At 42.9% G+C, this 12526-nt stretch overlaps 1 protein-coding gene across 1 annotated transcript; it reads right to left on the bottom strand.

The window, feature by feature from the left end:
• Positions 1–1044: 1044 nt before the first annotated feature.
• On the bottom strand, positions 1045–9347 carry LOC103175031 (cryptochrome circadian regulator 2). The gene is made up of 12 exons (XM_007887759.2): positions 9168–9347; positions 8142–8250; positions 7744–7886; positions 5911–6095; positions 5686–5774; positions 5262–5402; positions 4577–4888; positions 3363–3514; positions 3009–3211; positions 2665–2748; positions 2001–2148; positions 1045–1640 (listed from the first exon to the last, which is right to left on the bottom strand). The coding sequence occupies exons 1-11, from the start codon at positions 9323–9325 to the stop codon at positions 2009–2011; spliced, it is 1716 nt and encodes a 571-aa protein (XP_007885950.1). The 5' UTR covers positions 9326–9347; the 3' UTR covers positions 1045–1640; positions 2001–2008.
• Between the last annotated feature and the right edge of the window lie 3179 nt (positions 9348–12526).

Below are 12526 nucleotides of genomic sequence, written 5' to 3'. Positions count from 1 at the left end.
ATACCTTAATCATGAATAAATAAAAATATTCTGGTCACTCCATCCCCAAACTGTTTGCGAGGACGCTCCTACCTTTCGCCGCCCACTCTCCCCCCCCTCCCCCCCACCCCACAAGGTGTGCCCAGTGTCACTTTACGCCCCTGTTCCGCAAAGCGCTTTGAGACGTCTCGATGATGTGATTAAAGAGGCACTACATAAAAAACCAAGGATTGCTTATTTTTATTATTATTATAATAATAATTCACTTTGCAAAGGTGTCTCAAAGCACTTTTTTTTAGGAATTACTGTAAAGCGTAGTGACTGTGTACTACGTAGGTGAGCAAGGCAGCCAATGTGGAGTTCTGTAGCTCAGTGGTTAGAGCACTCGCCTCGCAAGCGACACCTGAGTTCAGTTCCAGACAGGGCGAAACCTTGGCCAAGTTTCCTTACTCCACATGTCTAATAATAATCCCTCCAAAACAAAACAATAATAAATTGGTGGGACTGTTTGTGGGACGCTGCTGTGCGCAATTGGCTGCTGTGTTTCGCCCACAAATATACGGTCAATTCACTTTACAGTATATTCTGTGAAGCGCTTTGAGACGTCGAGAAGACGTGAAAAGTGCTATATCAAATGCAAGGATTATTATTATTATTAGAATTTGCTCACAGCAATGTCCCACAGACAGCTATGGAGGGAATGACCCATTTGTAGGCCAGAACATTGGGTGAAACAACCTCTTTTCGAACAGTGCCACAGGATCATTACGATCCACGTGAACAAACAGATAGCCCTCATGTTTAATCTGTTATCATCTGAAGGATGGCACGTCTGACAATGCAGCGCCTAGAGCCTAGACTATGCGAGTTCAAAGTCCTGACTCAGTGGCGAGAGTGTTACCAATTGAGCCAGACTGATATTAAAATTTCCAGTATAATTGATTGCCATTCATTAAAGCGATATTGGAAATATAACAGTAACAATTATGGCAAAACCTCTCTAAACTCTGGATTAGCTCATCAGCTGTTTTACTCAGGACAAGGGAACACACACAATTATGCTTTTCAAAAACAGACGAGATACTTTATTGTGTATATATTCTTTTTAAAAAATCCTCATGTACAATGCAGGCATCAACCTCGATGGTCAGAAGTATGTGTTTTGGGCTGTTAGAACTTAGTAAAGCCTCAAGCAGAACTAGACAGAACAATCTCCTCACGTATGGAGAGAGGTGGATGTGTTCAGGATAATGGGGGAGGGAGAAGGTGAAACAGAGAAGACATGTTTGAATGATGGAGATGAAGAACATTTCTCCAGTTCCATTTTCGAATACAGTATTTAAAATATAGATATTTTGCAGCTAAATTCTTTGCAATCAGACATTAAATGTACAATTGGTAATAATGCATGTCACGTCAGCTACAAAATAATTTGTGTCCAGGGCTATGTTTGTCAACAGCAACTTCCAAAAATGAAGCTGAGATTCTGAAATGTAGCAATGCTAATTGTACAGTCCAATAAAGGTGCAACATCCGCACAGGTTAACGGACGCATATCATGGTGTAGCGTTGAGAAAAGAGATGTCAGAAAGTCCAGTTTTGTACAGTATTAAACTGCAAGCAGAATTCATCGTGCTCTCTTACTTCCCTTTGACCGGAACCTTAAAAAGAATCAGACGTTGAATTAGTAAAGCATCAAGTCTTTTTTAAAAAAATTATTTCACAAATAAGGCTTGAATAATTATTAAGATTGGATTCTTGTGTGTTGAAGGGAGCCGGTCAAATTTACAATGTAACTTAACGGAATCATGGAACGAACTCCTTAATAAGGAACACAATGTGAAATTGTGCAATTATTTGTAAACGAATATAAATGATTGGGTGCAAATTGGCTGACACATCTGCCTATACATACCCACTTGACAACAATCCGCTATGAAAGCCTTTGGGATGTTTTGGCAGTGTGAGGTAAGCATTATTATTATTATTTAAACACCAAACTTGTGCAAATTGTTACTTACCATTGGCTCTACACGATCCTGCCATTACCCTCGGGGGACTGAAGACGTGGGATTTTTGCAATTATGCATCCGTCTTCGGTAAAACATTCCGGTTTCTCTCGTTTCCCCATCACAACGGGACTTTGAACGTGATACGATGAATTTAAAGCTAGAAATAAATAGTGAAAAGGGCAGGTGAGTACGTAAAGCAAATGTTTAATAAGGCCAACATATGTGTAATCTTGTTTTTGAGTATGAATTATTATTCCAAGATTAAACCCCTCCACTCATTCCAATGAGGCTGTGAGCAACCTATCAGACCTATTAGCCAGATTTATATAATACTGCAGATAAAAAGTAATATAGATGTGTGAACTGCTCTAAGGAACTCTTAGAGTCGGTTGTTAGGATGTGTTGGACATCAGCTCAGGGTAATTTGCTCTCATAGATGATTAGCAGTTGTCTAAGAGCAATTGACTGATTCGATAGTTTTGAAATCTAAAATCACGAGATTCTACACGACTGAATTATTCCGTGCAAAACTTTCACAACATATATTTGACTTGAATAGCATCCGTATTAAAATGTAAAAAATCTTTCCCACAAGTGCCTGGGCCGAATGGTCTCCTTCTGTGCTGCATAATTCTGTGATTCTGTGAAGTGTACCCCAAAAATGCATTCTTACCAGCAGTATTTGTACAGTCTACATGTGTTCTGACAGCCAATGATGCAGAATCATCAGTGCAGGAAGGGACTGAAGGCAGCAAGCCTGAAAGAACAAAGAAAAACACTGCATTAGAATCGCCTCCAAAGGACAGTAATTCCATTTTAAGACCAAAGTATCTTTGTCGGAACATATTCACATCCAAAGGTTAGATAAAACAACGCAATACATAATTTTTTAAATGTACAAGTCACCGGAGCATCCACTAAGAGGTGGGGCCGACACGGCTGGTTAGTAGGTGCTTGTTTTTCGAGAGCAGAGTTGTCTGTTTAGGCGCGGTTGTGAGAATGGCAATTCTAACTTACACAGTCCTTTGTAGTGAGACAGTTGTTGATAGATCTGCTTCATACGTTCAATGTTCAATCGACTTGCTTCTGCGTGATTGACGATCGGTTTGGGGTAATCAATGCCAATGATGCACTTTGCTGCCTTCTGAACTGCGAGAGGGGCGTTCCACGGCTCATAGATGTACTTTGTAGGATATTCCTTCAATAATGGCAGGTACCGTCTTGAAAGAGAAATGTGACAGAGATGGTCATTCATCACAAAGGAATCCATCCTCATGATTCTCGCACTGCAGCCTTTTCCTGTTCTTTAGGGACTTAAAGATCTGTCCTGTTCACAGATTGCCCTTCCATCAAACAACAAGTCAATATTACCTGATGTAATCACCACTTGGATCCGTTCGTTTCCCGAAGCCGACAGGACAGTAGCAGTGAAAGAATTGCTGAAAGAATGCACTGCAAGAGAGCCACATCCAACTCCCTGCATTTATACTGAAGTCAGCATCGAGGAGCAGTTCTTCAAACACCTACAAATACAAGCAGACGAGGGTAGAAGGTTTTGTCGTTTACCTTGGCACTTTACCCACAAGTGATGGAGACCTGGTTAAAGGTCAAACAGGGAGGGTACAGGTGAGAGCTGCAGCAAAAACACTGTCCTGAGGATATCGAGCAGCTGTTTCACAATTGCTTAGACAATTGCTAATGAACTCCCTCGTCATTCCGCACCTCCGAAAACAGCTGGGACTCCAGAGCGGATCAACAGAGCATACACACTAACCTACCAGTTTGTTCCTCTCCTCGACTCCATAGCCATATTAGGTGGGGTTTGGGGGCAAAAATTCAACCAGGGTCCCTCATCCTTATTAAGTGACCCCTGTGTATGTGTGTGTAACACACACACACACACACACAAATGGACATCATGAGGACAGATTGACTGCTGATATGGTCCAGACTGATATGTGAAAAACAGCGACACGTGAGATGTACGTGAGCTTGTGGAATCAGACCGGTAGAAACAAAACAACAAAAGGCGTCAAATGCCTGCAGGAGAGAAGAAAATTGGCCAGGGATTTTGTTTTGCCTCGGAGTGAACCAGAAAAACAGCAGTTCTAGTTCCCTTGTGAGATTGTTGGATGCAACAGCCAACTTTATACAGACTCAGAACTGGGTCAGTGGAGAGCTTACAGTTCACTGGTCACTTCCCCTTACTGTGGACCTTCAAATAAGACTGATATGTAATTGATGAGTTAAAAGAACAAGCTTTAGTATACGTTGTGTGAATGCGTACGTGTGTGTGTAAGACAAAAATAGAAAATGAATTTAACGGGTAAAATGTCTGGCGTTTCATAAGAATGAGTTACAAAAGGCGAGAAATTTTCACCCTAATTTTTTATTTGGCAAATAAAAACACGTGTCCATCGAGTGAGAAACTTGCCCTCACTTTAAGTTAAGCTGTTCCTTTGAGTTCTCTACCTCCGGATCAAACATTCCACTCTGCATAAGCACCACCTCATTTACAGTCATTCACACTATATCATCATCATCAACAACAACAACTTACGCTTGTATCAGGACCCCCTCCTCACCTTCATGCCTTCCTCCCAGCTAATCCACAAGTCCCCTCTGGTAAGGAAGCAGGACACCGCGTGCCTGGCTAAATGGTGAATCCAACCCTCTTTCCGGAGTTGTTTCATGATTGCATCGATCCAGGGGAATCCTGTCAGCCCGTCTGCCCATTTGGTGAGAGCATGTGGATTCTTGTCCCAAGGGATCTGGACACAAATAGGGTTGCCTTCCATCCTGTCAAACTTTGGGTTGTTTGTGGCTGTGGTGTAGAAGAATTCACGCCATAATAGCTGTCCATATAGAGAAAGGGGTGGAATGGCGCCCTTCTTTACCTAACGAAAACGAACAAGAATTATAGATCAGAGCAGAATCGTAGAATTACTGTGGTGCTTTCTAACCATCGGTGCTGAACTGAGTGGCACTGGCAAGTGAGATGCCAGGGAGGAGTCTTATCAGCTTTCAAAAGCTACGGCATTGCTAATAACCACTTCCCTTGCCTCCTTCAAGACCCTCCTCTTCAGCCGTGCCTTCAGTCACCCTCCTTCCCCGCCTGCCCTTTCCGGTCCCGACCCCCAGCTTGGGTCCGAAACACTGACTGTTCAGCGCCTTGGGACGTCCTCTTGATGTGATACGCACGTTATAAATGTAATTTTGTTGTTTTATTTGTAGGCGTATATGTGATAATGATAGTCGATTTCTCCTTACCGTTTTATATAGCTCCTGTAGCCTATAATAAAACAATCGACACGATAAGCACCCAAATCGCAGGTATGGACTTAAACCCGTTGGACTTGACACCAAAGAGTCTGCATTTAATTTCGGTCTCTCGTAGTTTGCAACCCAAGCCTTTTAAAAGAAAGAAAAAGTTTGATTAGAATGAAAATGAAAATTTTTCAATCTTTATCATAAAAATGACTGGAAGACTGAGTACACAAAGCATTAGTGAAGCGATAATATTATAGAAGCTATGGTGAATAAATATCTCCCGTTTCGTTCTAATGGGAAATTGTCCCATCTGAGACACGACACGTGTGTGCGATTGTAAGGTGCTTCGCATAACACTGACCAGAATATCAGCCCACGGTTGATAGGTATAACTTTTAATCCAATTAACGGGACCATTTATTACCTTCCGCTCCAGGTGTTTATTCAGCCGTGCTAGAGCTTCAATCTCACCTCCGTTCCACGTAGCAGGACCGAGCTCACTCGTATTAAACCCTGAAACAGTACAATAATTATTAGGGTTATTGCCACTTGCAAGAAAACCGAATATCCTGTGAAATGCTTTGAGACATCCTCCCAACGTGAAAGGCGCGATGTCAAATGCAAGGATTATTATTACTGCATTGCTTACCAAGCTCGTCCAGTGATGGGATTCCATATTTCTCACTGTGGTTGGCCTCGACATCTGTCGTGCAATTTTCCATTTGCTCCAGTGTCACTGAGCCAACTGGGCTCTTAGGCAACTCAAGGCGACTGATGATGGCTTGGAAACGTTTGTAAGTGAGTGGAGGTTTATTGCCATTTGCTTCAATTATTCTGCGAATTAACATACATTGTGTTTACAATATACATACAACGTGTCATACAGATCCTGTATTTAGGGCCTCAGTATTTTAAATTCCCCCCACCCCCACCCAAAAAAAAGTTGATCTTATCTTCATCTTATTTACAATTAAAAGTTCTGAGCTTGATTCTTCCCCTTCAAACTTCTCCCCCGAACTCTATTATGCAGTTCTTTGTAACAATTCGCTTTAGTATTAATGGGCAAACATGCTTGATGCTGCAACAGAAGGACAGTGAGGTGGGTAATCTGGAAGGATTTAAAAAAACGAAGAGCATTCTTCACCTTAAATCAGCGTCTTGGGACGTCCTCCCGATGCGAAAGGCGCTATATAAGTGTAATCTTGTTGTTGTTGTAAACCGCCCTCATGATCTTCAGTAAATGTTTTGTACTGGAGCTGTCTGATTAAATTACACAGAGTACACCTGGCTATTTATTACACAGAATGGTGGATTCCCCCACAGCTTATTGTGGAGCGAGAGTGGATTTGAAAGTGCAGCAAATCAGTAGATTTCAAACCGGGCCTCGACCTCAGTCTGTATAAGCCCATCACACACTGTGGGATGTCTAGACACAGCATTACAGATCGCACAGCTTTGCTGCAACCTGCAATGCTGAAGGGGAATTATTGAGCCATGAATTATTCAGCAGGGAGGAATAAGGGCATCCCAATCATCCTGGCTGTAAAGGAACAAAAACTCTGCAAAACACAAGGCACAGATTCTCTCCCAACCCCCTTCCCTCCCCTCCAAGTATACTTTACTAAAGCATTTCTGTGTGGTTAGGTCTCCCTGCAACTGCAGTGATATACAAAAATCGAGGTCTGCAATGGTCTTTTTAAACAATATCCCTGCTGGGCTTGGGTGGGTGGGGGGGGGGAGGGCTACAGTTCTTAAAACAAAGTCTTAGGCTGAAATGAATGGCATTTCATAACGTGTGCATTATGATAATTATTCACAGCGGACGCATTATGATTCACGGTTTCTATAACAATAACAATAAAATAAGAATCCTTGCAAGCGATATAGCGTCTTATCACGTCTTCGAGACGGCTCAAAGCGCTTCACAGAATATACTGTAAAGTGGAGTGACTGGATATAGGACGGGCGAAACGTGGCAGCCAATTGCGCACAGCGACGTCCCCACAAGCAGTCGCGGATTGAGTGACCACATTATTATTATTATTTTGTTTTCGAAGGGATTATTACCCCCGGAAAAGCGATCCTATTCTGCACCAGGCTATCGGTTTGCAGCCGAAACACCACTTCATCTCCGATAGCTGCCATGGGCTTGTTTACACGTACACGAGTACGCACTCCAGGGAGCACATGCTTGAGCTTGTGACAGAGCTATTATGCCAACTCAATCTGCAGCATCACATGTACTGCCATGTACTGCAATATGACGTGCTGTTCTGCACTTTCATCACGAGATGGCAGAACACCAATATCTCAGCTTTAAAGCGCAGCCATTTTAAAGAGCTCCCAAGAAAAGACTACACTATTGTGTGCACTTGTAGATCACTCCATCCCACGCGGTGCTCTGGATGTCCTCCTGATGTGGAAGGAGGTAGATCAACTGCGCGCATTAATTATTATTATTGATTCCTTATCCGTTGCTTACCGGTTCACGTCGTACAGCGTGTGCGAGGTATGGACAATGGTTTCCACCCCGGCTTTCCTCGCGAGGTTCACGATGGCAACATCTCTCTCCTTTCCAAAAGGTTCGGAGTCATATTCGAAGGTTAGACGGGTCACGTTCCATTCCTGGGCGGGGGGGTGGAGGGGAGAAACACCATTCAAAATCACACCGAGCTATAGCTCACAGGGAGTTATGTAGTTGTTTGATGAGGCCACATGATTCAACTACACCGATTGCACTATCGACGCCAACCTTCGATGGTAAACAGAACAGATGCTCAACAAGTGATAATTTTTGGGGGAGGAAAGAAAATTGGGTCAACCAGTTAAATAAGCCAATATGTTAAAAAATGTACAAAATGTTCAGTGTTTTGGTTTTACCTTAAATAATCTTGGAAACACATCAGTGGGTTGACCCCGCACAACAAAAAGCCTGGACTTTAGTTTTCTTAAACTGATGTCCAGATCCTCCAAACACTGAAGCAGAAACCTACAAAAAAAACCAACATAGTAAAGAGATTAGAAACTCCACGTAATAATAATAATCCTTGCGTATGATATAGCACCTGATCACGTCTACGAGACGTCTCAACGCGCTTCACAGAATATACTGTAAAGTGAGTTGACTGTGCATCTTCTGGGCGAAACGTGGCAGCCGATCATTATTATTTATTTATCACGTACATTGATCTAATTGAAGGTTGGCTCTCAACAGTAAATCTTGTGATGTGTCTCAAAGACGTGACAAAGCCCTATATCAAACGGAAGGATTATTATGTTGCCAATGCAACAGCATAATTTTCTAAAACATAGCCAGAATGATACACTTTTTAAACAAAAACGATAAGCTTTAACACAAAATAAGCTCCAAACGGTATGCCTTATATTGGAGTTTGTTTCCTAGTTCCGTAAAATGCTACTGAAGTTATGTGATGGTTATTCCATTCACCATCTCAAGGTTCCCTGATAACAATCGTCTATCATCCAATTCCAATATCCTAATATCACTAACAGCTCCTGGCGGTTGTTCTTTTTTGGCATTAATTCAATCTCCGAGCTGCTCTGAATATCGACAAAACACCAAAACAGTTGATTTCTGTTTCTTCTGACACTTAATTGATTATCAGAGGCTGATACACACTGCGGAAAACGTAGATGAAATTAATGGAATTGGCTGAGGCTCTGTGTTACGTGTGTGTTGCTCCCAGCAAATTCTATCAATGTCCAAAGCCTCGCCTGGAGTTGGTCCTGTCTGATGTTCGTTCAATCCATCATCGCATCTCAAACTGACTGATTAATCATCACCGGGGTAAATGTGACGCTCTCCCACCAGTGTTTTTAAACCGACAACAATTGATCGAGGGCGAAACTTGAGTGAAAAACAAAACAGAAGAGAACAGAACAAACCTCCATTTGTTGATGCGGACGTTTGAAGAGCCGGCAAACCAGGGGTCCAAAATATACACAGATCTGACGGTGTCCGCCCCGGACACAGCTGCCTGCAGAGCCGGGTTGTCATGTAGTCGCAATCCCTTCCGAAACCAGTGAACTGAATTCACCACCATTCTCCCTCTGTCTCTCTGTCTCTCTGTCCCCCTTTGTCTCCCTGTTTCTCTCTGTCCTCCCTTTGTGAAAGGCGCTATACAAATGTAATCTTGTTGTTGTTGTTGTCTATCCCCCTGTGTGGCTCTCTCTGTTTCTCTTGTCTTTCTCTCTTTCTCTCTCCCTCCCTCCGCCCTCTCGCTCCTTCTCTGTCTATCCCCCTTTGTCTCTCGCGCGCGCTCTCTCTCTCTCTCTCTCTCCGTCTCTTTTTCTCTGCCTTTCTCTCCTTCTCCCCGTCTTATCCTCCTTTATCTCGCTGTCTCTCTCCCTCGCCCTCCCTCCCTCCCTCCTTTTCCGTCTGTCTGTCTCCCTCTCTCTCTCTCTCTCTGGGAATCGAAACGATGCAATAATAAAACCAAAACACGACACAGAGTGGGGGTGGGGGGGAAAAAGTCTTGGGGTGAAAAGTCTTCTGCTGCTTTTTGCTGCTTGCAATTGCGAGCACCGCAACTCTGAATGGAGAGACGGACACAACTCGACTGAACCACCGCCTTGTCCTGTAACTGGTGATACACCGCCCGCCTGCAGCTCACGTTTCACCAATGAGTTCATGAGCTGATACACACCCCATCCTTCTCTCTCTCTCTCTCTCACACACACACACACGCACACGCACTTCATTCATTACAGACTGGTTTCAAATCCTTAAAGGTTACGAGCTCCGTATTATTTCTTTTTTTTAAACACACGTATTTTGATTGCAAATATTTTTTTTAAGGAATACGTGCTATAGTTACGCTGTATTTTTTTAACAGAGATATGAGCTTGGACTGTGATCACATCTTCGAGACGTCTCAGAGGCCTACGCCGGATTGATTTACCGTAAAGTGTAGTGACTGTGTATTTGTAAGCAGGCGGATTCCAACATTGTTCTTGTTTCTGAACGACAGCGTTGGGTTATTTCAGTCGATCTTGGTTCTAATTGGTTTCAGCCGATCTGCTTTTGTTATGTTTGATAGAGCTTTCACAAACTCTCCAACGAAATGTAAGAAAAATGATGTAAACCAACGTGTTTAGTTTTGTTCGTTTGCAGCTGCAGAAATGGAGGTTTCAGGAATTGGACCTCGGGTCAGAAGGCCTTCTGGTGGAGACATTATTGATAATAATCCCTGCATTTGATATAGCGCCTTATCACGTCATTGAGACGTCTCAAAGCACTTCACAGAATACACTGTAAAGTGAATTGACTGTATATTTTGTGGGCAAAACACAGCAGCCAATTGGACACAGCAGCGTCCCACAAACCGTTATGGTTTGAGTGACTTTAATAATAATCCCTCATCCTGTCAACATGTGGCAATGACTACCAGAGGTCACCGTATAAGCACCAGGAGCAGTGACCTTGGCTGGTTTCTACCTCCCTAACTCAAGGACTGTATATTTTGTAGGCGAATCCCATGCGAGCTCAGTTTCGCCCACAAATATACAGTCAATTCACTTTACAGTCTATTCTGTGAAGCGCTTTGAGACGTCGAGAAGACATGAAAAGCGCTACATCAAATGCAAGGATTATTATTATTATAAGTCACACAGAACAAAGATCGAACACGGGAACTGCTTTACGGCTCAGCAGAACCAAAGGGGACGGCAACTTCAATGTTGTTTTTAAAATAGTGGTTTTATTCAATAACATTCAAAACACATGGATATATTAAGGGGCTCGTGACTGCCACATCCAGTTACTACAGGAACATTTATTGACGCCTGACAAATGGGAAGTGGCCACCAGGAAACACGGGACGTTTGTAGTCAGTTTGTCAGTTTATAGGCAGTTTGTAGGTCCAGATGAAGACTGATCGATGCCTTGAATAAAACAATCAAAATCCTTCACCAGATGATACATGAGGGAAACTAGCGCTCCTGATTAACTGCGCGTCACTGTAAAGCCAGCAATAGATTACGGTTCCGATTCGGAGACTTTTCGGTCAGAGCTGCAAGTTGTGGAATCAAAGCGAATATTGCAAAATTGGAAGGCGAAAATAAATGCCAAAATACTATCCCTAAAACAAACACTCTCCCGATGGTAATACGGGAGTCAAAAGGGGGCGGATGTACCAGGTTCTTGCAGGTAACAGGTTTGGTTTTTTTTTTTGAATTCATCTTTTTCCAACACGGCTTGAGCTGTTTCGACCGCCCGACACATCGAACGCAAGCGCTGTAGAAGGGAATATTGTTGCAGGACAACGATCTCACGCTCCTCCGGATTCTCCTCCACCGCAAGCAGTAAACTCCTTTAGCTCAGCGAGTGTTGGCAATAAGCTCTTCAGGAGTATCAGAAGTTCCCGTGAGAGACACACGAGGCGTAAATTACTGGGACGTCTTATTTCGTACAGAATGATTGTTGTTTCGCCGATGATCTGTTCGACGGGTGCACTGCAGAATTGTTGGAAGGTGCAGCAGTGCTGCCTATTAGCAGCAGATGGTACTGCAGCAACATGTCGCCAAACCTCCTCATTATGGACGCAATTCACACTTGAATTCAAGTCAGTAGCAGTCGTTCTGCTGCTAACGTGCCTGACGGCAAAGGTCAGGCGTGCGCTCGCCGCGCACTCGCCCTTTATTTTAATCCGTGTGTGACTGCTTTTTGTTGGTTTCTGCACGTTTGCAAAGTTTAAAAAAAAAAACCACGCAGTTGCAATTCTGACATCCTTGGCACATCGTTTACCTGTATACTCTGGGTCTGCCTTGGAAAGTTGAAGGCATCATATTCCGAACAGGGTAAAAATTAATCCACTTTTTAAAATCAACATTTCCCACCCTACTTTTAAAATAAATCTGGTGATCTTTCCAGCGTTACCAATAACCTACGATAAAGTAATTTGTTTTGGTCTTTTGAAGAATGAAAACAATATTAAGCAAAGCTTTTAAATTCAGTGACACGATATGCATTAAAAACTCCCGGCTGTGAAATCGTAATCATGCGTCTCGAACCCACCGAGTCTCTTTAACCAACGAGTAAAAATAATTTATGGAATCAAAACGACACCAGGCAAAAATCATAAGATAACCCTTACATTATCTTTTCCCCCTGAAACTTTGAGTTTAACTACATCAGTACAAAATACAATGAGTACATTGAGCAATTGCAAGGGTTGCTTGCATATTGCGTTCCTTTTTTTTTTACACAAAAAAAACCCTAACACCCCCTGCACCCCCCCCCCCCC

Source organism: Callorhinchus milii, unplaced genomic scaffold, assembly GCF_018977255.1.
Source record: "Callorhinchus milii isolate IMCB2004 unplaced genomic scaffold, IMCB_Cmil_1.0 Scaffold17, whole genome shotgun sequence".
Lineage (NCBI taxonomy): Eukaryota > Metazoa > Chordata > Chondrichthyes > Chimaeriformes > Callorhinchidae > Callorhinchus > Callorhinchus milii.
This window is presented reverse-complemented; position numbering and strand designations above follow the sequence as displayed.